At 40.0% G+C, this 26,519-nt stretch overlaps 1 protein-coding gene across 2 annotated transcripts in view; it reads right to left on the reverse strand.

Annotated features, from left to right (window-relative positions):
- shisa8b (shisa family member 8b) overlaps positions 1-26,519 on the reverse strand; it is a 72,549-nt gene that overhangs the window by 5,867 nt on the left and 40,163 nt on the right. For both annotated transcript variants that reach the window (XM_021472515.3, XM_073918397.1), the window contains exons 3-4: positions 23,116-23,237; positions 7,424-7,546 (exon numbers count right to left, since the gene is read on the reverse strand). In XM_021472515.3, the coding sequence (XP_021328190.1) occupies positions 7,424-7,546; positions 23,116-23,237 (245 nt within the window). The remainder of the gene's footprint in view (positions 1-7,423; positions 7,547-23,115; positions 23,238-26,519) is intronic.

The raw sequence follows: 26,519 nt of genomic DNA on the forward strand, positions 1-26,519 counted from the left end.
GGACAACAAAAGCACCTCTCAGGGCCACGGCTCACATTTTAAAATAAGTAATTCTTTGGCAAAATACAAGTAGGGCTGTTTATTGTTTTGCTGTTTTTTAACCAATCGCCAGCTTGAGTGAACAAGAACAGTAACTGGAGTTTGAGGATTTAAGCACAGCCTGTTTTTGTCAATTGAATGGCAATTGAATGGGGCTTTACCCCACTGTTCAAAGACATGTGGTACAGGTGAATTGAATATGCTGGAATAGATGGCGGTTCATTCCACAGTGGCAACCCCTGATAAATAAGGGACTAAGCCAAAGGAAAATGAACGAATGAGTTATCCTGTCAGTAGCGTGCTTCACATTACAGATTTGCCACAAAACTGCAATGTTTTCTAAAAGTTTTATATATTAGATTCCTCTCACAATTAGTAATTTAAAAAATCATGAAGACAAGGTAAATTTATGTATTTTCACTGCCTGGTCAGTACCACATAGGAAAAACTAGGTTGCTGTTGAAAGTGGTGCTAGAGTGGCCAGCAGAGGGTGCTCAACCTGTGCTCTGTGTGAGTCCTGACGCCCCAGTGAAGTGGAGACACCGTACTGTCAGTGAGGGCCTTCTTTCGAATGAGACGTTAAACCGAGGTCCTGACTGTCTGAGGTCATTAAAAATCCCATGGCACTTCTTGTAAAGAGTAGGGGTGTAACCCCGGTGTCCTGGCAAAAATCCCTTTATCAGCCCTTACTGATCATAGCCTCCCAATTATCCCCATTCACTGAATTGGCTATTACTGTTCCTCCACTATATACAGTAGCTGGTGTGTGGTGAGAGCACTGATGCCAGTGTTCTGTGGCTGCCTTCACATCATCCAAGTGGATGCTGTGCACTGGTGGTGATGTGTAGAGGCACCCTCTAAAGATTTTGAAGTACTTTGGATGTACGGCCATACACGATAAATGTGCTATGTAAATACACATTACAATACAATAGATCAATCTTTTTCAGTTGTGCAATGACCTCTGCATCACGTCCAAATAAACATATGAGCATTTGACCCTTATGTACTTTTTTATCTATTTTACAATATATGGGAGTTGTTCCAATATTGACATTTCTGTTGGTGTATTTTCAATTCAAGTTTGGTCTATGTAAAAGGTAATGCAAATGCAGCCAAGTTGCTGTGTCTGAAATGCACAGTTTAGAAATACAACAGTAAGTATGTGAAGTGATACAATGGTTGCATCTGGTATAGATGAGGTGTTATAGTTATCTTCATGTGTGAAGTGCCCTTTACTCAATTCCTGGAAGTTTTTACAGCAGTAGAAGTTTGCAGTTAACATTGTCGGAAAATATACTATCCAAAAAACATCCCCTAAAGTTGTATTAGTATTTTTTTTTTCAAAGTGTGCTTTAAATGCTTTAAAAATAAGTTAAATCTTTGTAGACTAGAAATATGTACTGTATATCATTTATTTTAAAAATGTGGGCAATATATTATAGATTAATTTTATTTAACAAATATTTTATTTATCTTATTTTTTAATTCAACTATGGGGTGCGGCTATAGGGGACCTAAAAGACATTGTGCCCAGGGGCTTCTGAATTATTAATCCGGACAATTAGATGGGAAATTCAGATTTTTAACGCTGATGTTAGAACTCAACATTATGTAGTCAGCAATAGCAATTTCAGTCAGTTAAAACATCACCATGATCTGAAAAATGTCTTACAGTAAAGATTTGCAACCCACTGAATCATGATTCACTTATTTAAATTCTATTACGATTGTCTGTTATGAAATAAACTTACGTTTTTCACCAGATCCTCTCATTTAAGCCCTTGGTTTACCCACGCTGCAGTTGTTCCAGTTCAGTTTAGTCACAAAGCAGACTGGACTTTGTGTTTGGTTCACTGAATCACGCATGTGTTATTGGTTCACTGCTTCTCAATGTAACGTTACTGTTCTAATAAATGCATGAAAGTATATATTGGATTATTTAGAGTCAGAGGGGGTATTAGGCTTGTTATAAAGTAAGTAGTTGGTGGATTAGTGCTTACTGGAGACACGATTTGTTTCAAATGATTCAGTTCGATTTGGTGAACTAGTTCAACCGGTTTACTTAGAAGGTCCGGTTAAAAAGATTCGTTCGCGATCGCGATACAGAAATAAAACCCATTATCGGGCACAAATGTGTTAAAGAAATAGTTTTAAGTCTCTGTATTTGATGCTTTCACCGTGCTGCTGTCATGTCCATTCGTTGTTTTTGTTGCGGGAGAAACAGCGAAGATGACTAGAAAAGAACCGGCTCGATCTGGCCATTGGCAGCAGGAGACTGAGGTGCGAAAGGGTCAAACAAAAACACCCACAGCGCGGATTATATTTACTTCTAAAAGGCTTACAGTAGGATTATGCATTACATACAGTTACGAAAATGAAAGAGGTTTTTGCTATAATTTTAGCTAGTTTCAGTACACAATACACTTTCAGTTAGTTCTAGTTTTTAAAAAAACTTATTTTTATTTTAGTTAATGACAATTACTTTACATTTTAGTTTTTCGTTTTTTTGTGCATTTTCGTTAACTATAATAACCTTCCAGCTCACAGTGCTGGGACATTTTGCCTCAGGCCCTCAGAGTGTAGCAGAACGGACTCCTTTCTCTCACTCCGGCCTCACCGCGGGATCCAGGGAGGAAGGTAAGAGAGATTCTCTTATTTTCAGCTCTTCCTTGGGACGCACTGCTTCCTGGGATGAGCACTCCCGTCCCAAGCTGCCTCTCCGCTGGCACGTCAGCGATCGCTCCAATGGTGCCATTAGCGCGCACTCTGTCGGCTTGGTTAGCGCTGCCCAGTGTGTCGAGGTGGCTCTTACGGACGATCAGACTCAGCTATGCGATACAATTCACTATTCGCCCTCCCAAGTTCACGGGTGTCCTTTACACAAGGGTTATCCCAGAGAGCGCCCCTGTCTTGCGAGAGGAGATTGCTGTCCCCCTGGCGAAGGATGCAATCCAGCAGGTCCCTCCAGCCAAGATGAGGTCCGGGTTTTACAGCCCGTATTTTATCGTGCCCAAAAAGAGCTGGGGGTTAAGGCCAATCCTTGATCTGCTCAGACTGAACTGTCATTTACACAAAATGCCTTTCAGAATGTTTACGGAGAAACGCTTGATTCAGAGTGTCCGTCCACAGGATTGGTTTGCAGCCATAGACCTGAAGGACGCACATTTTCACGTCTCCATTCTTCCACTCCACTGCTCTTTCCTCCGGTTCACGTTCGAAGGATGAGCATGGCAATACGAAGTCCTCCTCTTGGGGCTCTCTCTGTCTCTGCAGGTTTTCACCAAGCTGCGGAGGGTGCCCTAGCGCCACTGCAGCTCGCGGGCATCCACATACTCAACTATCTCGACGACTGGCTCATTCTAGCCTCGTCTCGCGATCAGCTGATTATGCACAGAGACAAAGTGCTTCAGCACCCCAACCAGTTCGGGTTTCTGGTCAACCAAGAAAAGAGCAAACTTTGCCCTGTGCAGAGGATCTCTTATCTTGAACTGGAGCTGGATTCAGTCCCTATGGTTGCGCAGCTCTCCGAAGAGCGCGGCAGGCTGATGCTTTTCTGTGTAAACGAGCTCCACAGGAAGATAGTGGTCCCACTGAAATGTTTTCAGAGGCTCCTGGGGCATATGGCATCCACAGCCGCGGCTACTCCACTCGGTTTGCTTCATATGAGACCACTTCAGCGTTGGCTTCGCGATCGAGTCCCCAGACGGACATGGCGCTGCGGGTACGCACCAGGTGTGCATCACTCCACTGTGTCTCTGCACCATCAGCCCCTGGATGGTTCTGGCTTTTCTACGAGCCGAAGTGCCCCTAGGGCTAGTATCCAGGCATGTTGTAATGACAGATTCCTCCAGCACAGAATGGGGGGCCGTGTGCAACGAGCATGCAGCCGCAGGTTCGTGGTCTGGACCCCGCCTGCATTGGCATATCAACTGCCTGGAGCTGTTGGAAGTATACTTGGCTCTCCCCCACTTTTTACCAGTGTTGGAGCAGAAACACGTGCTGGTCAGGACAGACAGCATGGCGACAATGGCTTATATCAACCGTATGGGCGGTATAAGCTCCCACCGCATGTCTTAGCTCGCTCGCCGTCTGCTCCTTTGGAGTCCCACGTGGCTGAAATTGCTGCGTGCCATCCACATTATGGGCAAGCTCAACTAAGCAGCCGATGCACTCTCACGGCAGCTAGTGTCCTGAGGGGAGTGGAGACTCCACCCCGATTCAGTCTAGCTGATATGGGCGCGCTTTGGGGAAGCCCAGATCGAAGGTTTGCTTCCATCAAGAACACACATTGCCAACTGTTTTATTCCCTGACCGAGGCCCCCCCTTGGCACAGATGCACTGGCTCACAGCTGGCCATCGGGTATGCGTAAATATGCGTTTCCCCCAGTGAGCCTAATCGCACAAACTTTGTGCAAAGTCAGGGAGGACGAAGAACAGGTCTTGTTTGTTTTTCCCCTCTGGCCTAACCGGACCTGGGTTTCGGAGCTCACACTCCTCGTGGCGACCCCTCCTTGGCTCATTCCCCTAAGGGAGGACTTCCTCTCTCAGGGACGGGACACCATCTGGCACCCACACCTAGATCTCTGGAACCTCCACGTGTGGTCCATAAAAGGAGCGCGGAAGACTGAGGTGACTTACCGCCCGCGGTACTTAACACCATTACTAAGGCTAGAGCACCCTCTACGATGCTTGCCTATGCCCTGAAGTGGAGTCTATTCTCTGAGTGGTGCGCTTCTCGCCGAGAAGACCCCCGAACTTGCCAGATTAGCATTGTGTTATCCTTCCTTCAGGATAAGCTGAGCTGTCTCCCTCCACACTTAAGATTTACATGACTGCGATCTCCGCTCATAATGACGCAGTGGATGGCAACACGCTCGGGAAGCATGATCTAATCTTTCAATTCCTCAGAGGCGCGCAAGGTTAAATCCGTCCCACCCCCCTCTCATGCCCTTTTGGGATCTCTCTATAGTCCGAGCGGGTCTGCAGAGAGATCCGTTCGAGCCACTCGATTCGGTATCTCTTAAAATTCTGTCAATAAAGACAGCTCTGCTAATCGCATTGGAGTTATTTCAGGTTTCTACCACCCCAATTAGAAATCATGTGGTGAACCTGCAATCAATCGGGGGGAATTAATCTCGGTGTCACAAACGTTTGCTGCTCCAGGCTCCCTAAACCGGAAATGCGTGAGCTTTTTCTGCTTTACTAGTAAGTTTCCCTTCAGCCGACTGATATAGCCCTAATGGACCCTTCGCTAAGCCCCGCCTTTCCTAGTTACTGTTGCTACGCCTGTCAATCTTTCGTGCCTGGCACGTCTTTTTCAATGTGTGTGCGGAGGTGTCAGATTTGTCTATTTTTAGCCAAAAAGCCTGATAGATTAATTGTTGTGCAATAAAATATAGCGTTACTAACCGACGAGGAAACATGCATGACAGTGCTTTTACATAGTTCAGTCATAGAAAGAACAGCCAGAAAGGAAAACTGGTGGATTTGTGCCGAATATTAGCATCATTGACCCCTAACAATGTACAGTAAGTTACCTATAACTGTCAGTATGCTTGTGTAATCTTCAAAAATGACTGAAAAACAGCTTTTGGTAAAGTATATTGATCGCAGCTGCTCAGTTTGTGATCATATCTCGGTTTTGTTCTGTTGATTTGTAGTTTCAAATATCCGTAGCTTGAAATAGATGGAAATATGAAGTTCAGTAAAGTTAGCAACAGATTCGCAGATTGATAATTTCCAGATCAATAACTCATGTCATTATGTTATTATGATTTGCTATTAGTATGACTAAGTTACTAATGTTATGGCGAAGGCTTAAAAGGAGCATTACTCATAATGTCGAGCGAAAAAAAGGGAATAAGACTGCTGTGAAACATAACCTGCTTTGTGTTTTTGTAGAAAACACAGTTTAAATCTGTTTAGGGTTAGAGGTGTGTGAGTTATTGCCGTCTGTCTATCACTCAATGTGTCAGGAATATAAAAACAAAACCAGCTTAGCTCTGCTCCTTTAGGGCCCCTCACACAGCTTGATCCACGTTGGCATTTCTCCTCTTGGGTTTTTATTTTTTTAAAGGTAAAAAATTCCACCATCCCGTCCAAACTTTAAGGATACCGGATATCAGATTTGCACAATCCATATGCACTCGCTCGAAAGCTTGACAGAGTCCTTGCGCGTAGCTACAGTTGCTAAGCCACCATTGGTGGGTGTCGGTTTTTGGGTGTGGCTTAGCGAAGTGTCAATTGGTTCATTAGTTTCAGCTGTGGAGCTAAGCCCTCCCAATTCAATTAACATTTCATTGACTCGTTTTCATATCTTCAGAAGTTATTGGTCGTCTAAAACACTCCTAAAGTCTGTTTAATACAGACACACGTCTCCGTTCCCTATTTGGGGAACGTGGGTTATGCATATAACCAGGACGTTAGTTCCCCCAAAAATGGAAATTCTATCATCATTTACGCACCATTACATTCAGATTCCACAATAATCAGCTAAACATTAATCTTTTTGTCAAAATAACCTTCTGTTTCTAACTATAAAATTTTCTACTTCATTTATAATATAAAAAGAAAAACTTTCTCCGACTTTACTATGCTAACACGCTTATCTGTTCTACTTTTCATACATTTATATAAAAAAATAGCATTGATCTTTCAACACTAGCAATCTCTTTTTTATTCATTTTATTTTTAAAAACCCCTAAATCGGACTTTCTAACAAAAAACTTTCTGTTCTATCTTCCTTCATACTCTTATTTACAAATAGTTGTTCTTTCTTTGCTTTGATTGCTTCTTTGGAAGTGGGAGGGCATTTGTAAGTCACTCTGGATAAAAGCATGTGACAAATAATTGAATATAAATGCATGTATGAATTGCAAATGTGGTACATTTAAAAAAAATAGATTTATTGCAATATTATTTTGTGTTTGAAGGTCACTACTGTTTGCCCTTCAAAGATAAATATTCTGCATCTAGAATGATGTTGATAGAGAGCATCAGTCTGAATGAAGATGTAATGTAAGCAAGAATGTAAGAAATTATACCTGTTGAAAGTAAGAATCCAGTGAGTGTTGCAGAAGATGACCAACACCTTTTGTGCTGTGTTGATTCTGTGTGTAAATCTGACTAAACAGTTGAATGTTTTCAGTCCAACTGTGTAGCCAGCAGCAGTGGGATGTTAAATTGAGTAGCAGAGGTGACACAGAGTAACCTTGTGGTGTTCTGACTTTGTCCTTTCAGACCAGAGGGCTTCCCTGATTCTGTCAGTCACATTTAGGGACTGTTGTTTAGGCTGTCCGGCAGAGCATGAAATAATTCAACATCTGTGAATTTTTTTTTTTTTTTTTTGGTCTTGTGCATAGTATCATGTCAGTGCTCTTACCAACTGCTTTCAGAGAGTTGTATTTGTTGAGTGCAAGGCCTGGTATGCTGAGGTTGCTTTGAGGATGAGAGAGTCCAGCCAGTGCACCAAAAGAAAAGCCAGCGTTGTTTAGATGGTACTGCTCTGAAAAAAAGTAGAAGAATATTTTGAAAACAGAGAGAGAGGAACAATAATGTTTCATAAGTTTATTTAAATATGTATGTTGATAATAATGAGTTGTTTCAACAGAGTTAGGTAAAATATAGACTAACCCAATAGATAGGTTATTTATTGGTTTAACCCAATGTTTAACCCAGCACTCAGGGTTTGTTCTTATTTTTCATTTTTATAAGTACGTTACTGTAATAAAATGTAATGACAAAGGTCAAGACAACAATTGTATGTTGCTTTAATGTATTATTTAAAGATAATCAGGTTTCAACTTTATTTAACGTTAAGTTATTTTTAGGTTAACTTCATATATTTAGTCAGTTTGATTGATGTAAGTTGAGATGACTAGAACAGTTAATTTGCTTCAAATAAAAAAATTAAGACAGCAAGATTTTTTTCAGTGTTTCTCTAGAATGAATTGTTTTAGTGTGTTTAAATGAATGAATTAAAATTGAAAGGGACAGCATATTGATTATATAGACTAATGCTTTAGGAAAAATGTCAATCAGAATCAAGAATTTTAACACTGCATGAGTGAGGTTTATTCATAAACTAATTTCGAGAGGATCACATGCTTATGATTTATCACGGCCGGTCCCGTATTTGCTAATCACTATCTTCCAATCATATGAGCCCTAAGCTACTATAAATAACCACAGTTTCCAGCTCATTTTATCTTTGTTTGGAAGTAGCAGCTTCACCATAGCTAGCTCCGTTGAAGAACCAACTTTAAACCAGCATGGACAACCAAAGCAGCTACAATCTACAAGGATCTTAGTTTGGAAGAACGCTCTGCTCCGCTCATCAACTACAAAAGCTACAAATGGTACAAACGCTACAAAAGCTACAAGCTACGAGCTTTAATCTACAAGCTTTAATCTACAAACTTCAATCTACAAGCATTAATCTCAAGCTAAAATCTACAATATACAATCTACAAACTTCAATCTACAAGCTTCAATCTACAAGCTACAGCAACAACTACTATTACTACCATTTCAAACAACTACAACTCCAACAATTTCATCAACAGCTTAAACAACTACACCAAAACCTTCCACTTCAAAGTGCCTCCACAATGCATCTGCTGTGTCTTCAACCTTATTTCCCAGCAAGGTATCAGCCAAAACTCCAAAGCTATGCAATAAAACTGAACCCTCACCTTCTCTTAGCAGTACACATGCGATCCATCATTTAACAGATTGTTTGCTGGAATGTGTTCAGCAGAGCAGCAGCTCCAGCCATAAACACTGTTGAATTCAATCAACAAAATGGCCACTGGGCTTTTGCACCTTTTACATGACCTGACTGAAACTCCTTTAAGCCAATAGCTGTAAAGAGAAGCATCACCATCTAATGAGCTCAAAAAACTGGAGATGGTCCCACCCACTCTCTTGACTGTTTCAAAGACCTTATGAATGAATAAGCCAGACACACTTGTGAATTTAGTCTAGTTAAGATTACAACAAAATGTTATTCATGGCTTAAAGTAAAGCCAATTACTAACAGTCCATATACAGTTTTACTAAGTGGTGACATCGCTTTTAAGTCTTATAAAATTTTGTGTTGGCAATTGGGAAAAAAATAATTAAAAAAAAAAAAATATATATATATATATATATATATATATATATATATATATATATATATATATATATATATATATAGCCATTTGACTTCTGAAAAGATTATTACCCAACCAGTAAATATTAGCCAGCTATTGAAAAACATTATGCCATCAAGCATAGAAGTCCAATTTTAATACGCCAGTGACTCATGTGTTGATATACAAAGTGTCATATATAAGATTATATAGCAAGACAGTCGGATGCGACAACGACAAAGAATCAAACTTCCCACTTGACTGTTATAAATAGAAGTTTAAACTCAACTTCACTATCACTTCACATGCTCAGTCTTCAAGAGGTACCAGTTTTCCAGGACCACCAGACAAGCTATATCCTCAGCTCTCCAACCATCTGCCATACCGTGGGGGGATGAACGCCCACCTCTACCATCCTTGCACATTGTGTCAACGAAGCTATTAGACCATTCATTTTCATTTACAGCCGCCCAGGCCCTTATTAAGAAGCCTCGCATGGATATCAACTAAAACAATTTTCATGTCTGCCATACTTGTATTATTTTGTAAAGATTTAATTTCTGATTCTCTTTGTTTTTCTATTTCAAAGATCATGACGGCCGGCTCCAGAAGCTGACCCTCATCCAACCTATTACACTCCACATCCGCTTCACAAAGGATACATTCCATTCTTCACTTTTCTGTCCTAACCTGCAGTCTGTGACCTCCGAACCTAAAACCGTCGATTATCTTATTAAAAAAGTATTCGACAACAACTTCATGATTGGACCATTTAGGCTTCTCCATTTAATATCTCACGCATTAGCCCCATTGGTGTCGCTACTCGAAAACTTTTCTGGCAAAAAACACCTTATAGTCGACCTTTTGTCCCCACACAATTCCTCTTTTCCTAGCATTAACAGCACTATCCTATTGGACAAATATTCGCTTAATTATCACGACATTGATCAAGCGATCTCTCTCTCATGAATATAGCCGGTCGTAACGCCTGGCTAGCCAAAGTAGACATTTCCTCTGCCTTTAAAATAATGCCAATCCATCCAGACTTCTGGCACCTTTTTGGCATTTATTGGGGCAATCAATTCTATTTTGCAGTCCGACTAACTTTCGGATGCAAAAGCAGCCAAAAATATTTGACATGATGTCAGAAGCTTTATGCTGGATTCTGTCTAATAATTACGGAATCCCATACCTCATTCACCTTCTAGATGATTTTCTTATTATTTCTCCCCCGTCAACTCCTCCAGCCAAACACCTAGCGATCATCCAGCAGGTTTTCGCTAATCTCGGAATTCCTCATGTAGAAGAAAAAACTTCTGGACCCAGTACTTCAATCGAATTTCTGGGCATTAATCTAGACTCGCATAAATTCCAAGCATACCTTACTAAAGAGAAAATTGACCGGATTATTTCTCTATCCCAAATTTTCCTTGAAAAACAGACGTGCACAAAACGAGAACTCCTTTCAATTCTCGGCCATCTAAATTTCACTATGCGCATTATTCCACAAAGCCACCCTTTCATTTCCCACCTCCTTCAACTATCCACCACAGTTCATGGTTTAGAAGGAAAAAAAATTCCTTTTAAACCCAGTCGCGATGAACTCTGCTTATGGATCTCTTTCCTTTAGCAATGGAACGGCTGTTCCTTTTTCTTCAGCGACTTGATAGCATCCCCTACTGACATTAACTTATACACAGACGCTGTACTCTCAATCGGTTTTGGTGGCTATTATAAAGGACACTGGTTTGCCCCAACATGGCCACCCCAATAGAATTCCATCACAAAAGATTAATGTTCTTCAGCCCTCTTCGAGCTCTATCCTATTGTTGCAGCAGCCATGGGGGGACGAATGGTATACATCTAGCATTCTGGTTCACTGCGACAACAAAGCTACAGCGCACTGTATTAACAACGGGCGTTCCCACTTCCAATCACCTATGCCATTTCTAAGATGCCATATTTGGATATCTGCTGAAAAACATTTTATCATGATTGCTAAATATGTACCTGGTTGCAAAAACCAAATTGCTGACTCTCTCTCTCTCGTTTCTCTTTTTAGAAATTCTGGCAACTGGCCCCGAAGGCAGACCCTCACCCAAAGGCTGTCCCTCCCTATTCAGAAACGATATTGCCATAAACCACCCACTTCATAATCTCCATCAAACTTCCCTATCTCTTTTCCTGCCACTTACAAGCCAGTTCAATAAAGAGCTATCTCAGTGGGATTTAATTCTTTCATAAGTTGATCCACGGGTCCCTTTCCGATCCTGTTACGAATTCGCAAACCTTCCTCCTTATCAAAGGCATTCAGAAAACCCACCTCACCACCCCCGATGCTAGACAACCCATTACACTCAAAATCCTTACCTCGTGCATCTATACCCTCCGTAAAGGTTACATTTCTTCCCATAAAGCCCGCACCTTAGATGCAATGTTCAACCTAGCTTTTTTTGGGGTTCCTCAGATGCTCTGAATTAACAGTGACATTCAGATTTAACCCTTTACTCCACCCCACTGTCTCAGATCTAGCTTTGCAAGATAAGGAAACCATTTCTTTTCTTATCAAACAAAGCAAAACAGATCAATCCCATAAAGGACACTTTATTCTTATTTTTAACCTACCTTCACCCACCCGCCCTTTCCAAACCCTCCTAGCCTACCTAAATCTAAGAAGATCCCAAGAGGCTAACCCTCTAGCCCCGCTTTTTGCTGATGAAGCTAACCGTCCAGTAATTCAGTTCTGGTTTCGAAAACATCTTGAAGTTCTTCGCCTCTCGCCTCTTCCCCCAGAGCCCTTTACCAGCCACTCATTTAGGATTGGCGCGGCCACTACAGCAGCCTCTAATGGGCTCTCCCACCAGCAGATCCAGACCCTCGGTCGCTGGTCTTCTGAAGCTTTCAAATCTTACATTCGCCTCAGCAAATACCACCTTAAGGAAACCCAACAGGCTTTAACCAAACCCCAAGCCCCCTCACACCCGGCTCCGACGCCCGCAGGTGTCTAACTGAGCCTCGACTCTCGCAAAAGTCATCCAAATCATCCCCCCGCAGAAGTCCTTTGTCCTCTCCTTGACACTCTTACATATTGTCCAACTGACTCCTGCAAGTGCCGTTGCGAATAGTAACTTCTGCAGGAGTCATCCATAGTTATTTACAGATCTTAATGTTTGTATTCATATGCTTTTTGTGTATGTGCATGTGTTTGTGCGTGTGTATAATATTTGTACTTGTTCCCTACTTCCAGCTTTCTAAACTTTCAGTTCTTATAACCCTACCTTTCAGCCTCTTGTTCCTTTTCTCTCCTTTACACGCTACTCCCAACTATACTCTTCTACAGTCTACCTCTAATGATCCCTCTCCTCCTGTTTAGACTCTACTCCCAAGCTCTGACCCCGCAGGAGCCCCATCGAGCTCCAACTCCTGCAGGAGTTACCCAGAGACCTCTCTTCTACACTATACTTCAAACTACCTCTCTTCTCTTTTTAGACACCACCTCTAAGCTCTGACCCCCGCAGGGGTCCCTTCGAGCTCCAACTCCTGCAGGAGTTACCCAGAATCCTCTCTTCTACACTCTGCTACTTCCTTTCTACTGTTTAGACTCAACCCCTAAGCTCTGACCCCTGCAGGGGCCCCTTTGAGCTCCAACACCGGCAGGAGTTACCCAGAGTCCTCACTTCTACACTCCACTTCCAACTACCTCTCTCCCCTTTTTTTTAGACACCACCTCTAAACTCTGACCCCCGCAGAGGTCCTTTCGAGATCCAACTCCCGCAGGAGTTACCCAGAATCCTCTCTTCTACACTCTGCTACTTCCTTTCTCCTGTTTAGACTCTACCCCCAAGCTCTGACCTCCGCAGGGGTCGCTTCGAGCTCCAACTGCAGGAGTTACTCAGAATCCTCTCTTCTACGCTCTGCTATCTCTCTTCTCCCATTTAGACTCTACCCCCAAGCTCTGACTCCCGCAGGGGTCCCTTGGAGCTCCAACTCCTGCAGGAGTTACCAGAGTTCTCTCTTCTACACTATGCTTCAAACCACTTTCTTCTCCTTTTTAGACCCAACCACAAAGCCCTGACCCCCGCATGGGTACCTTTGAGCTCCAACTCCCGCAGGATTTACCCAGAATCCTCTCTTTTACACTCTACTTCCAATCACCTTTTCTCTCCTGTTTAGACTTCACCTCAAGCTATGACCCCCGCAGGGGTCCTTTCGAGCTCCAACTCCCACAGGAGTTATCAGAATCCTATCTTCTACACTCTACTCTATCTACCTCTCTTCTCCCCCCTAGAAGGGAGGCCTCCCCACCCCCCCACCCCCATATCTTACTACATTGTCAAGCCCCCTTATAGCTCCAGTCTCTTTACCCTTATAACCCTACCTATTTTATTTCTCCTGCTTGAACATATCTTTCCTTCCACTTTATATCCAGCAGCCGGATATAGCTCTATACTTCTTGCTTTTTTTTTTTTTTTTTCATAAATACGCGGCTGCTTTCCCAAGCAATTAATTACTGCAACTCGGGGAGTTCTGAGATCCAACGAGCTCAGGCTCCCCTCTCGCTCTGCCAACGGGAGGAAGCCCTGGGCTCGAGGATCCCTTGAGCTCGGGGCTCTCTCCCGGGACAGCATGCCAAACAAGCTTTTATAAATCATCAGCTAAGTGTGAACTCTTGAAATGTTATATATAACAGCAGTATGTCTTTTTGCAACTCATAAAGAAAAATATTAGAAATGTGAAAAGTTAAATAACAATTACTTGCTAAAAATGACACTTTCTGAAATGGTGAACTGTTGGAACTGTGAGATAAAAAGCAACATCTACATTTATTTATGTAATTCCATGCCAAAAACAAACCTCCATTCTGTTTTTTGACAATAATCAGAATTGTTTCTTCATCATATTAGAATGATTTCTGCTGGCACATGGCCCATTTACAGTCATATAGATCTAAAAAAAAAATGAAAAACAGCATGCTGATCATAATAACATCTTGAAAAAAATCTCTTAAATATGTAGTCATTATCCCTACTGAAAAAAAACAGCTTAAACCAGCATAGGCTGGTTGGGTGGTTTTAGCTGGTTGACCAGCCTGGTTTTAGAGGCGTTTTGGCCATTGGCAAAGTTTTTTCCAGCCATTTCCAGCCTGGTCTTAGCTGGTCAGGTTGGGAGATGACCAGCTAAAACCAGCTTGACCAGCCTAGCCAGGCTGGGATCCCAGCTTAAACCAGGCTGGTCAAGCTGATTTTAGCTGGATTTAGCTGGTCATTTTCCAGCCTGACCAGCTAAGACCAGGCTGGAAATAGCTAGAAACCAGCCTGGAAATGACCAAAACCCCTCTAAAACCAGGCTTGTCAACCAGCTTAAACCAGCCAACCAGCCTAGACTGGTTTAATCTGGATTTTTCAGCAGGGATGGCAAAGATGAATTAAATCAGTTATTAAAACTGTTTAGAACTTGGTGAAAATATAAAGACAAAAAAATTAACAGTAGGGCAATATTAAATAGTAAATCTGACTTCAACTGTATACAGCAAAATAAATTACAATATGTGGAAATGCTATAATTTGATGTACATGGTGGAGCTGTAGTAGAGACCTATTTAAATTCAGTCTATATGTAACAACCCTATATTGACCATTGAGATGTAGTTCACATGTCCAGCCTGATTGACCTATTTTTCCTTGTAAACTGTGGGTGACACGACAGGAAGGACATTGATGTAATCAACGAATGTTAGATGTTGCTTTCTTTCTTTCCAGTTTGTTCCGTTACTCATTAGCCCCATTTCATTTTACATGAGTGGTGTGTTGAGAGATGTGGACAGCTGTTGTTTTAGGGTAAACCTGCGATAAATATTCTGAAATCAGTCGGGCATTTCTTAGTAGTGGTTAGCAGTGTTTTAATGTTTTAAATGAATGTTGAATTAAAAGCCAAGAGCATAACCTTCAGTGCATTAAGTCCCTAAAAAGTTATTAAAGTATGATGGTGCTTCAAACGTATGTCTGGATAATTCTTCATGCGATTACCATTAGTTGAACCAAACTTGGTTTCAAGTATTACTGTGTAAAACATTTTTTCATGTCTTTAATGTTGTTAAGGAAAGTATTTCTTTTTAATTTGGGTTTGTTATATAATGTGTGTGTGTGTGTGTGTGTGTGTGTGTGTGTGTGTGTGTGTGTGTGTGTGTGTGTGTGTGTGTGTGTGTGTGTGTGTTATATTTAAAATATACATAATATATATAATTTATTTTAAATAATGGATACTTTAGATTGGCAACAATTTATTGAAAAATAGTCAATTTTCTTGAAATAAGATTGTATTTTAAACTAACCCAAAAATAACACATATTTCAGACATATTGGAATATCTTTTGGTATATAAATGTTTCATTTCAATCCACTTTAAATTTCAAAAACTATATTTTATTTCAGCTTCAAAGTTGCTAAATATATTTATTCTTATGTTACAAGCATATTTTATATTGAAAGAGTAAAATGTAGTTCTCTGCGGATTTTCAGCTCAGTACAGCTTCAGAAATGCTGTTAACCGGCATTTACCATCTCTGTGCCCTCTTGACACTTTCAGCCGTGTTTGATAATGATGAAGAGTAAAGGGAGAAGTTAATGAAGGGGGTTTGTCAGGGTAAAGCATCTCTCTGGGTGCAAGGCTTAACATCACAAAGAGAAATCAAACCAGACTGTTTAGAGATTAAGTAAATGTGATTTAATTGTAAGAGAGGGCTAGAAAAGTGAGGGTGGTGTCCTTTGTGCACGTTAATATCTTCATTAGGTGTTTCTGACTAGATCTTTGAAGTCAAAACTATCTTAGGGAGGCCAGAGGGGGAATAAAAGCTTTTGATGCATTACGTAATTTTTTGGGGGGCTGGATATTAATAAAGTCATGCATATTTCTTATACATTTGATGAATAGTCCTCAGATTCTTAAAGGTCCTAAAGAACTGTATTGTCTTACATTATGTAACCATATATGCTTGAGTGACCATTTTTAAATCAAATGTGTTATGAATAAATACAGTAGTTGCTACAGAACAAAATGTTACAAAAAATAATAACCATACATAACCCAGATGTAGTTAACTAAAACACCATATAAGTCAAATCTGAATTTTAAAAAATAGTTTGTTTATTGTTATTTACTATAATATTGCTGAAATATGTTTGGATTATTGCTATTAGCCTCTCAATATCTTGATCTTGATGGTCCTTAACATGATATATATATATATATATATATATATATATATATATATATATATATATTCTTTTTTTTTTTTTACTGAAATGTGGCTAAAATCATACCTAAAATGAGAATTTCTGGGTTCTTCTATGGCATCACTGTGAAAAACCTTTTAGAGTGTGTAATATTTATTCATTCATTTATTTAGTTTTTCATTTGTGTTTTGTGCTTTTAAAGTACATTAGTACATTTCAGTAATTTTGCAAGAATTATCAATCTTGGTTACAGTTTGCAAGCCAGCATGAGTTTGTATGTGAGGACATGTACTATGGCATAACTGTGTCGTACACAAAGACGAACAGTCCAATTTTAGACGTCCCCTTATGTAGTCCGCTCTTTAATTCTATAAGCCTTCGGCATTTCGGGCTTTGTTTTTATACGCCACTGCACACACACCCCTCACACTACAGCATCACAGACGTCTCCATTGCTTCAGGGCTAAGAACATACACAACAGTCCCTAATAGTAGGAGATGGTGGCACTCCATTGGGGAACAGGAACATTGTTGCACAAATACACAGATGCCACCCTGTTCCATATTAGTGCATCTCTGCTGAACATTCTCAATCCCCCATTCAATTTGCATTGTCATCCCCAAATATGACAGTCTGGATGTTAACTATACCTTAAAGCTCATATGGGAATGAGAGGTCAGTTTTGGGAATTTTAGGGCTCTTTTTGTTGAGAATTGTACATCACTCCATCCTTGAAGCCAAAAATATAAAATAAAGCTGAATAGCAGCTTACTTTAAACCCATCAGCAATTTGCTACATAATATTACCACAGTCCGAACATTGATGCTTTTAGAAAAATATGAAATAGTTAAGAGAGATAGACTGGCTGTAGATTGCACTTTTTTGTTTATTAAATATTTATGTTTTCCTATAATATATTGGTCTGTATATTTACTGTATACTTCATGTTCATTTTGCCTAATCCCACTTTTTGTGGACTGCAAGACAGGGCGTAACATGAAGAGGCATAACTTGTAGTAGTTAGAGGCGTAACTTGGAATTAGCGATATCCCATTGAACCATGTGAGATGTCACATTAAGATGTTGTTGGTAAGATGGCGGGAATACTTACCTGAGGACATTTTTTGCAAAAGTTTTCCTAAATATTTCCAAATTTATCCACAACTAATTCATTTGACATATTGTTACTGTACATACCCACATAGCAAAATTTCTCTGGCCCAGCTCTGGCCCACACAATCAGGTTTTGCTTGGCCCACATGCCGCAGTGAATTACGGTACATGACTGGACCAAATCTGGCTTCCACACAAGGGCCAAACACAGACCATATCTGGGCCAAGTCTCAGCCAAGTTAATAACTCATAACTGGGCCTGAACTGGGCCAGATAGGTTGGTGTGTCACGATTGCAATGAAATTGATAAACCCATGGAGTGATGCGCTTTAGGCACACTATGGGCACGCTTTTTCTCAAAGTGACCTGATTGGTAGAATTTTTTTTCTTTACTCAAAAATTATTTTAGTGTATTTTAAATTTGGGTCAAGACTGGCCAAACTCACATGGCCCACTTATCAAATTTTTAAATCTGGGCCAAATACTACGTTTTACATCTGGCCCAAATCTTGTTTGCCGCCTTAAAAACGGTGCCACCTCTGCCAAACCCGGGCCATGTTTGGCCCACATGCTGTATGCCAGTGCCGGATAAATGCCTGCTGTGCCAGCTTTTTGCCAAATCTGGGCCAGAATTCTTTGCTACTAGGGTATATTCATTTAGCAACGCCACCATGCAACTCACTGACTTTTTCATCTGTTTTGTCATGACAGGTAGCCTACTTTTCGTTGCTCCTGTGGTTGCAAATAACAGTACAATGGCAAGTGTGTTAAGTATCAAAACCTCCGTAACTTGTGGCTTTGCGATAAAAACGGTGATGGTTGGGTTTAGGTTTGGGGTATGTATAGACTTTAATAACTATGATTGTTGGGTTTACAATTGGGGAAGGTGTTGACGTTAATAACTGTGATGGTTGGATTTAGGTTTGGGAAAGGAGTAGACGTTAATAACGATGATGGTTGGGTTTAGGTTTGGGAAAGGAGTAGACGTTAATAACGATGATTGTTGGTTTAAGGTTGGGGTAGATGTAGACGTTAATAACTATGATGGTTGGGTTTAGGTTTGGGGAAGGGGTAGACGTTAATAACTGTGATTGTTTGACCTGAGGGTTGGGAAAGGTGTAATCGTTAATAATGATGATGGTTGGGTTTAGGGTTGGGGTGAATGTAGACATCAATAACTGTCATGGTTGGGTTTAGGTTTGGGGAAAGTGTAGACATTAATAACTGTGACGGTTGAGTTTAGGTTTAGAAAAGGTGTAGACATTAATAACTGTGATGGTTGAGTTTGGGTTTAGGAAAGGTGTAGATGTTAATAACTGTGATGGTTGAGTTTGGGTTTAGGAAAGGTGTAGATGTTAATAACTGTGATGGTTGGGTTTAGGTTTGGGGAAGGAGTAAACATTAATAACTGTGATGGTTGGTTTTAGGTTTGGGAAAAGTTTAGATGTTAATAAATGTGATGGTTGAGTTTAGGTTTGGGGAAGGGGTAGATGTTAATAACTGTGATGGTTGGTTCTAGGTTTGGAAAAAGTGTACACATTATTAACTGTGATGGTTGGGTTTTGGTTTAGGGAAAGTGTAGATGTTAATAACTGTGATGGTTAGGTTGAGGTTTGGGGAAGGTGTAGATCAGGGGTCTCCAAACTACGGCCCGCGAGCCATCTGCGGCCCACAATCAGTTTTGTGGCGGCCCGCGAGGCTTTTTATAAATATCAATAGGATCTGGCCCGCTATACAAAAATGAACGTAATTCAATAAATAACCACCGGGTGTCGCTATTACATGCCTTAAATTAAGCAGCAGTTCTTGTTATGATCTATCTATCTATCTATCTATCTATCTATCTATCTATCTATCTATCTATCTATCTATCTATATCTACCTACACACAGTTGAAGTCTGAATTATTAGCCCCTCTTTGATTTATTTCTTTTTTTATATATATATATTTCCCAAATGATGTTTAACAGAGCAAGGACATTTTCACTGAATGTCTGATAATATTTTTTTCTTCTGGAGAAAGACTTATTTGTTTTATTTCGGCTAGAATAAAAGCGGTTTTAAATTTTTTATGAACCATTTTAAGGTCAAAATTATTAGCCCCTTAAGTCTTCAGAACAAACCATTGTTATAAAATAACTTGCCTAATTACCTTAACTTGACTAGTTAACTTAACCTAGTTAAGCCTTTAAATGTCACTTTAAGCTGTATAGAAGTGTCTTGAAAAATATCTAGTTAAATATTATTTACTGTCATCATGGCAAAGATAAAATAAATCAGTTATTAGAAATGAGTTACTAAAACTAATATGTTTAGAAATGTGTGGAAAAAAATCTTCTCTCAGTTAAACCGAAATTGGGGAAAAAATAAATGGGGGCTATTAATTTAGGGGGGCTAACAATTCTGACTTCAACTGTATGTATATATATATATATATATATATATATATATATATATATATATATATATATATATATATATATATATATATATATATATATATATGCGTGTCTGTGAGATGTGTCAAATTTGGCATCTGGCCCTCGGCCCAAAAAGTTTGGACACCTCTGGTGTAGATGTTAATAACTGTTATGGTTGGGCTAAGGTTTAGGGAAGGTGTAGATGTTAATAACTGTGATGGTTGGGTCTAGGTTTGGAAAAAGTGTAGACATTATTAACTGTGATGGCTGGGTTTTGGTTAAGGGAAAGCAGCCCTAAATGGATTTCCACCCAGTTACATAATCAAGATCCATGCAGGAAAAAGAAATCTTGCAGCTAGTACTGAAAAAAACTTGTCACGATCCGGAAGTTTTTTTTGGAAAAGAAATATTCTGTTTCATCCAAATAGATTTTTTAACATACTTGATTTACAACATGCTGCTATTGTTGCTACAATATGCGCTTCTCTTTCCAATCAGTGTGGGAGTATAATATTCCCAGTTTAACCCTATATGGATCAAAGGCATTTTATTTTAAGTCACTTATTTTGAAACCTGCATTTATAAATCACCTTCCCATTGCAAGACCTAACACTCCACAAGTTTAATCTTCAGACAATTACTATGCCCGCAGAAAGTATGCAGTGAGATGTGTACAGTCACATCGCTAAAGCCTCTAAGCACTGTGAAGCAAAACTTAAATCCTCCTCATAAAAAGGAGAGAAAGTGTGCCGTTAAGCCTGGCACAGACTCTGGATATCAGCATAAACCCCACATCAACTGTCGGTCTAAACCCGCTGCATCTCACGCCTGTGTAAATCCACAGAGTGAAATCACAGATGAGACGACCTCACTTGCGTTTATAGTTGAGTAAGAAAAGAAGGTTACAGATGTATTTTTTGAGGAGAAATGAAAAGCATGGGGGATAAAATTAAAGGATAAAATGCGTAAAAAGAAGCAGAGGGGATATATTTTATCTTGACATTTTATCAAACAGCAAAAGTGGCAGGGTGTACATAAGAAACTTGTATCATAATAATGTGCTTCATTGAGCCAATGTTATAAGGGTAAATCTGAAAACTTTACTTTTATTAAATAGCTCTGGCGACACAGTTGCGCAGCAGGTAGTGCTGTCGCCTCATAGCAAAATAATTGCTGGTTCGAGCCTCGACTGGGTCATTTTGTGGTTCTGTGTGGAGTTTGCATGTTCTCCCCACGTTTGTGTGGGTTTCCTCCAGGTACTCCGGTTTCCCCCAAAGACATGCGGTATAATCAATAGTTCTTATTTAAATATCTGATAAACATTGTATTGCAGCCAAACCACATACAATATTTTGGCAGAACTGGTTCACATGGCAGAAACACAAGGTATTTACTCAATGTCAAATGGTTCTAAACCTTAATGATATTTAATACATAATAAGATATTTTGAAGAAAGCTGAAAACCTGTAGCTATTGACTTTATAGTATATGTTTTTCCTACTATGGAACTGAGTGGTTACAGGTTTTCAGATTCATTTATTCATTCATATTTTTTTTTTTTTGCGTAGTCTCTTTTTTTAATCAGGGGTTGCCACAGAGGAATGAACCGCCAACCCGTATATGTTTACGCAGCAGATACCCTTCCAGCTGCAATCTATCACTGGGAAACACCCATACACTTTCATTCATATACTATGAACAATTTAGCTTACCCAATTCACCTGAGGCTTGAACCAGCAACCTTTTTGTGTGAGGCGACAGTGCTACCTACTGCGTCACCGTGCTGCCCAGGTTTTCATCTTTTTTTCTTTTTGAATATATCTTGTGAGACAGAAACTCATAAACTTAACTAAATGATGACAGAATTTTTATTTTTGTTTGAACTATCCTTTAAGAGCTGGTCTGAGTATTAAAAAACATACAACCATTTCTTGGGTTTACAGAAAATGATCCAAAGATCATAAAATATCTAGTGAGTAGCAGTTCTCTGGGTAAAACTATATTGTTGGTGTATGCTTAGAGGTCAGAGGAGATTAGGCAAAATGCTTCAAGCTGATAGAAAGGCAGCAGTAATGCAAATAACTACTCATTACAACTGAGATGTATAAAAGTGCATTTCTGGACACACAAAACATCATCTGGCCTTGAAACAGATAAGCTACAGCAGCAGAAACGCCAATCTGACAGTCAGTCATCTGGCCGTGTTGGGCTATCAGTGACCATTTGTCAGGCTAGTGTGTTTGGTGGGTTTTACACCACACCAGACGTCAGTGGGAATTTGCCTAATTTAGCATGAATTGGTGTCAGTCATCAGTGAATGCTCTGATTGGCTGTTCAAAGTGTGGGAACAAAAATTTAAGTAACGTAATGACAAAAGTTAAGATTGAATAACAAGCTGGCGGTCATTTTGTCACATTTCCTAAATATTTACCAACCATATGAATTGTCAGACTATCAGACATATTTGCAATATCGCAAATCCCTCTACTGTTAAAAAAATATGTAAATGCTGTTTTGTTTATGGTTTGTATGTGTGCAGCACTTGTCGGGTTTCTATTTGTGGAATTGTGATACCTTTGTTTTGGAGTGCAGGGCATTATTCTTATTATTATTATATAATATATTATTATATATTAATATTATTATTATGTCTGAGGTATTTAAACTAAAGGTTTTTGTCATGTGGTGTTAGGACAAGGTGCCAGAGTTTATTTCTATTTTCTTAGCATTTTGCATGATTTTCACTTTTTTTTTTTTTTTGGTTTATTTTACATATCAATCATAGTCATAATGGTTTGGATTGAAATTGCAGGTGGGCAAATTATGAATGAATTTTAGCATGGATTTTTGTTAAGCTGTCCCTGTAGGATTTGTTACAGGATTCACGCCTACAATCGTGTAGTTACACCTCACTGAATCCTTGTAAACTCATGCGCTTTTCTAATTTACTTGTTAAAATTATTTATTTATTTGTTTGCTTGTTGTTAACTGTGTTAAAAGAACAGAAATAAGTGAGCAGTTGTGGGTCAGTGATTTAGAGTTCTTGCTGTCATGCAATACTCTTGGGAAGCAAGAGTCCTTTGAGAAGCTGTGTGAGCAGACATGTAAGATGATGGGGAATCTGTTGCAGTTTTTTCTTTTTATTTGTACTGTATATGGGGAAGACCTCACCACTGCGGCTGCGAAGCATCCTGGCAGAGATGCCATTTGCTCCAATAGAGGAGCTGTTGCTCAGAGGTCCATCCACAGCATTCGCCTCTCCACCTGGCTGCTTCATTAACTCCTGGAGAGTCCTTTAAGGAGACAAGAGTAATGATTATCCCAACTGCAAATTTCACCAATACTATCCACATTACTTCTATTCCTGTTAAAGCACACTCTCAGGAATAAAACTACAAAATCTGTCACTGCAGCAGTAAACTTTTTTGTTCCTAACAGGTCCTTAAAGGTACATATTAATACCTAAAAAAGTAAAAATCTGTATCTTATAGTACCTTAAAAGTACAAACATGTACCCTAAAGGTAGTAATGTGCAGCTGTAAAGTACAAAAGTGTACCATTTGAAAATGTGCCACTCCTGTGACAGCTTTTGTACTCTTTTTTTATTTCTGCAAGTGCAGAAGTAACTCTGTTACACCATGTATATTAAAAGGAGCTTTTGTCCTTACCATCCACGACAGCGACATACAAAATGACTATTTTAGAAATGGTTTCTTTTACTGTGACATTGCAGTTGAGCAAAAGCATAAACTACAATAAATGTTACATTCATTGTTAAATGCTGATGCAAGTATGGATACCATTATGAGTGACATTTATTGCCATACTGAAAACAAAAGAATATTTCAGATCCTTAAAATAAAATAACTTGCATAATATAGTTTGAAAATTAACTTTAGAACTGTGACTCCCTTTAGAACTGTGAAAAGTGCAACCACTGTGTTAAGGTAAGGATCGCTGTGACCATGTATATGTATTATTAGTCACAACTGTATTGCCCTGCTGCCCAATACTAAAAGTTAAGGGTTGAGCTTGGCCAGTACCTGAATGGCAGACCTCCTGGGCAAAAGTAGGTTGTGCTGGAAGTGGTGTTAGTGAGTGGTGGTGATGTCACTGGTGGGGACACTGTAGTGTATGAAACAATTTTCTTTAGTCCTGTCTCTCTTCATAACACATTTTGTAAAGTGATGGTCCTGGTCAAATTTCTTCTATTGGCTCTTACTAATCATGGTCTTCTAATAACCCTATCCTGCAATTGGCTCTGTTTGCCCTCATCAGAGGCTGTTGTATGCGGTTGTGGTCACATCATATTGGTGGATGCTGAACACTGGTGGTGGTGAGGTGCGACCCCTCTGATAGGATTTTAAAGTGTTAGGAATAGGATTTTTAGGTGTTCATCAATACACAGTATTACACACTACATAAATGTGTCAGCAGTGGAGCTGTGAGCCCTGAGGCTCACAATCGTCATATTGTCATATTTTATCAATACAGTGATCTGACACTGTCTGGCAGTAAGCCGACTGTTTGTGTATCAAGCAGTCAATGATTTCACACTCAATATGCTCTCTGTACACACTTTATATCCATTACACTATTTACAATAAACAATATTTGTGTCTAATCAGTTAACAACTTTTGGCATCCATGTTGGCCTAGAGTTCACAAATTCTTCCCTATATTGCAGGGTCCTCCTCGACACCTTGTTCTTCAAATCCTTGACAGTCCATTATTGCTCTATTTCCTACGGTCTTTACTTGTATCCCTGGCGAGGTCTTGAATTCTATCCAACACCCTTTAACCAACAAGGGACTGTGATGAGATCTAATGTGATTGTCAAGCTCAAGCGCACTGACCGTTGGCTGGCAGATGCCAATGGCAGTAGGCCACCGCAGCCAAAGAAAACACATCAAAAAGTCATGAGAATATAGTCATCCCGGTGATGACATATTCTGGGGAGAACAGAAGAGGCATTTGCAGGAAAACAGACAGCAATTTAATTGGATGGAAGTAGCTTTCCATGCGCCTTTTCCATTTGAAACACACGCTTGAGTTTTTGAAGATCTCTAGTGGAGAGTCAAACTCAACTCAAACTAGATGGCAAACATCATCTGTTTGTCCTGGATCTCTCGGGGGAGCAATTCTCTATTGGTTATTGGGCTGGACGTTCTTGAACAGCTGGCATCCTCTCCCAGTATTATGATATGGGGGCCTGAGCTTTTTTTTTTTTTTTTTTTTTTTTGTCTTTTGGCAAGATTACTTAGACTCAGAAACAGTATAAATGGAAATGACCAAACATGACTTGTAAATGTGTGTCATTAAATCTCAATATGGCAGCTGTTGGCAGGAGCATTGTAAGTGGGGGTAAAAGAAGATAGAGTGCATAGTGCTAGAGGTTTAGAGAGGCCCATGATGTGATCTATCCCCATTGCAATTTCTTCAATTTTCTGAGTGGGCTCAGAGCAGAAACCTGTACAGAGCTCAGTATGTCTAGCTAGGCCACTGGCTGTAGGTATTGAAGTCCTGTCTTTTAGAATCACACATTTACCTGGTATTAGGATGCATTTTTGACAGTCCAATCACACATAGACAACATTAAATAAATGTGCAAAAGGGGCCTAAAGTAATATGAGCATGTCCACACTTGACCACTACTACTACTTATAATAAAAATAAACACAACAGCAAAAATAATAATGATTTTTGAATAAGTATTTGCATGTTTATTAATAAAGTTAACTTGTTTAAAAAATTAACTCTATTGAAACAATCTTGGCAAAGCAGTGGCGCAGTAGGTAGTGCTGTCGCCTCACAGCAAGAAAGTCTCTGGGTCGCTGGTTCGAGCCTCGGCTCAGTTGGCGTTTCTGTGTGGAGTTTGCCTGTTCTCCCTGCTTTCGCGTGGGTTTCCTCCGGGTGCTCCGGTTTCCCCCCACAGTCCAACGACATGCGGCGAATTGGGTAGTAAATTGGGTAGGCTAAATTGTCCGTAGTGTATGAGTGTGTGTGTGTGTGAATGTGTGTGTGTATGTTTCCAAGAGATGGGTTGCGGCTGGAAGGGTATCTGCTGCGTAAAAAAACTTGCTGGATAAGGTGGTGGTTCGTTCCGCTGTGGTGACCCCTGATTGGTAAAGGGACTAAGACGACAAGAAAATGAATGAATGAATGAAACAATCTTAACAGTTTTGGAAATTTTGGCTTGTTCAATTCAAAATCCAAATAATAATTATTATTATTATTCATTCATTCTTTTTCGTTTCAGCAAGGTCCCTTTATTATTCTGGGGTCACCACAGCAGAATGAACCACCAACTTATCCAGCTTATGTTTTACGCAGCGGATGCCCTTTCAGCTGCAACCCATCACTGGGACAGTACGGACAATTTAGCTTACCCAATTCACCTATACCACATTTTTTGGCTTGTGGGGGAAACCAGATCACCCGGAGGAAACCCATGCAAACATGGGGAGAACATGCAAACTCTACAGAGAAATGCTAACTGACCCAGCTGAGGCTCGAACCAGCAACCTTCTTGCTGTGAGGCAAACGTGCTACCCACTGCGCCACATTGTCGCCAA

Source organism: Danio rerio, chromosome 12 (genome assembly GCF_049306965.1).
Source record: "Danio rerio strain Tuebingen ecotype United States chromosome 12, GRCz12tu, whole genome shotgun sequence".
NCBI lineage: Eukaryota > Metazoa > Chordata > Actinopteri > Cypriniformes > Danionidae > Danio > Danio rerio.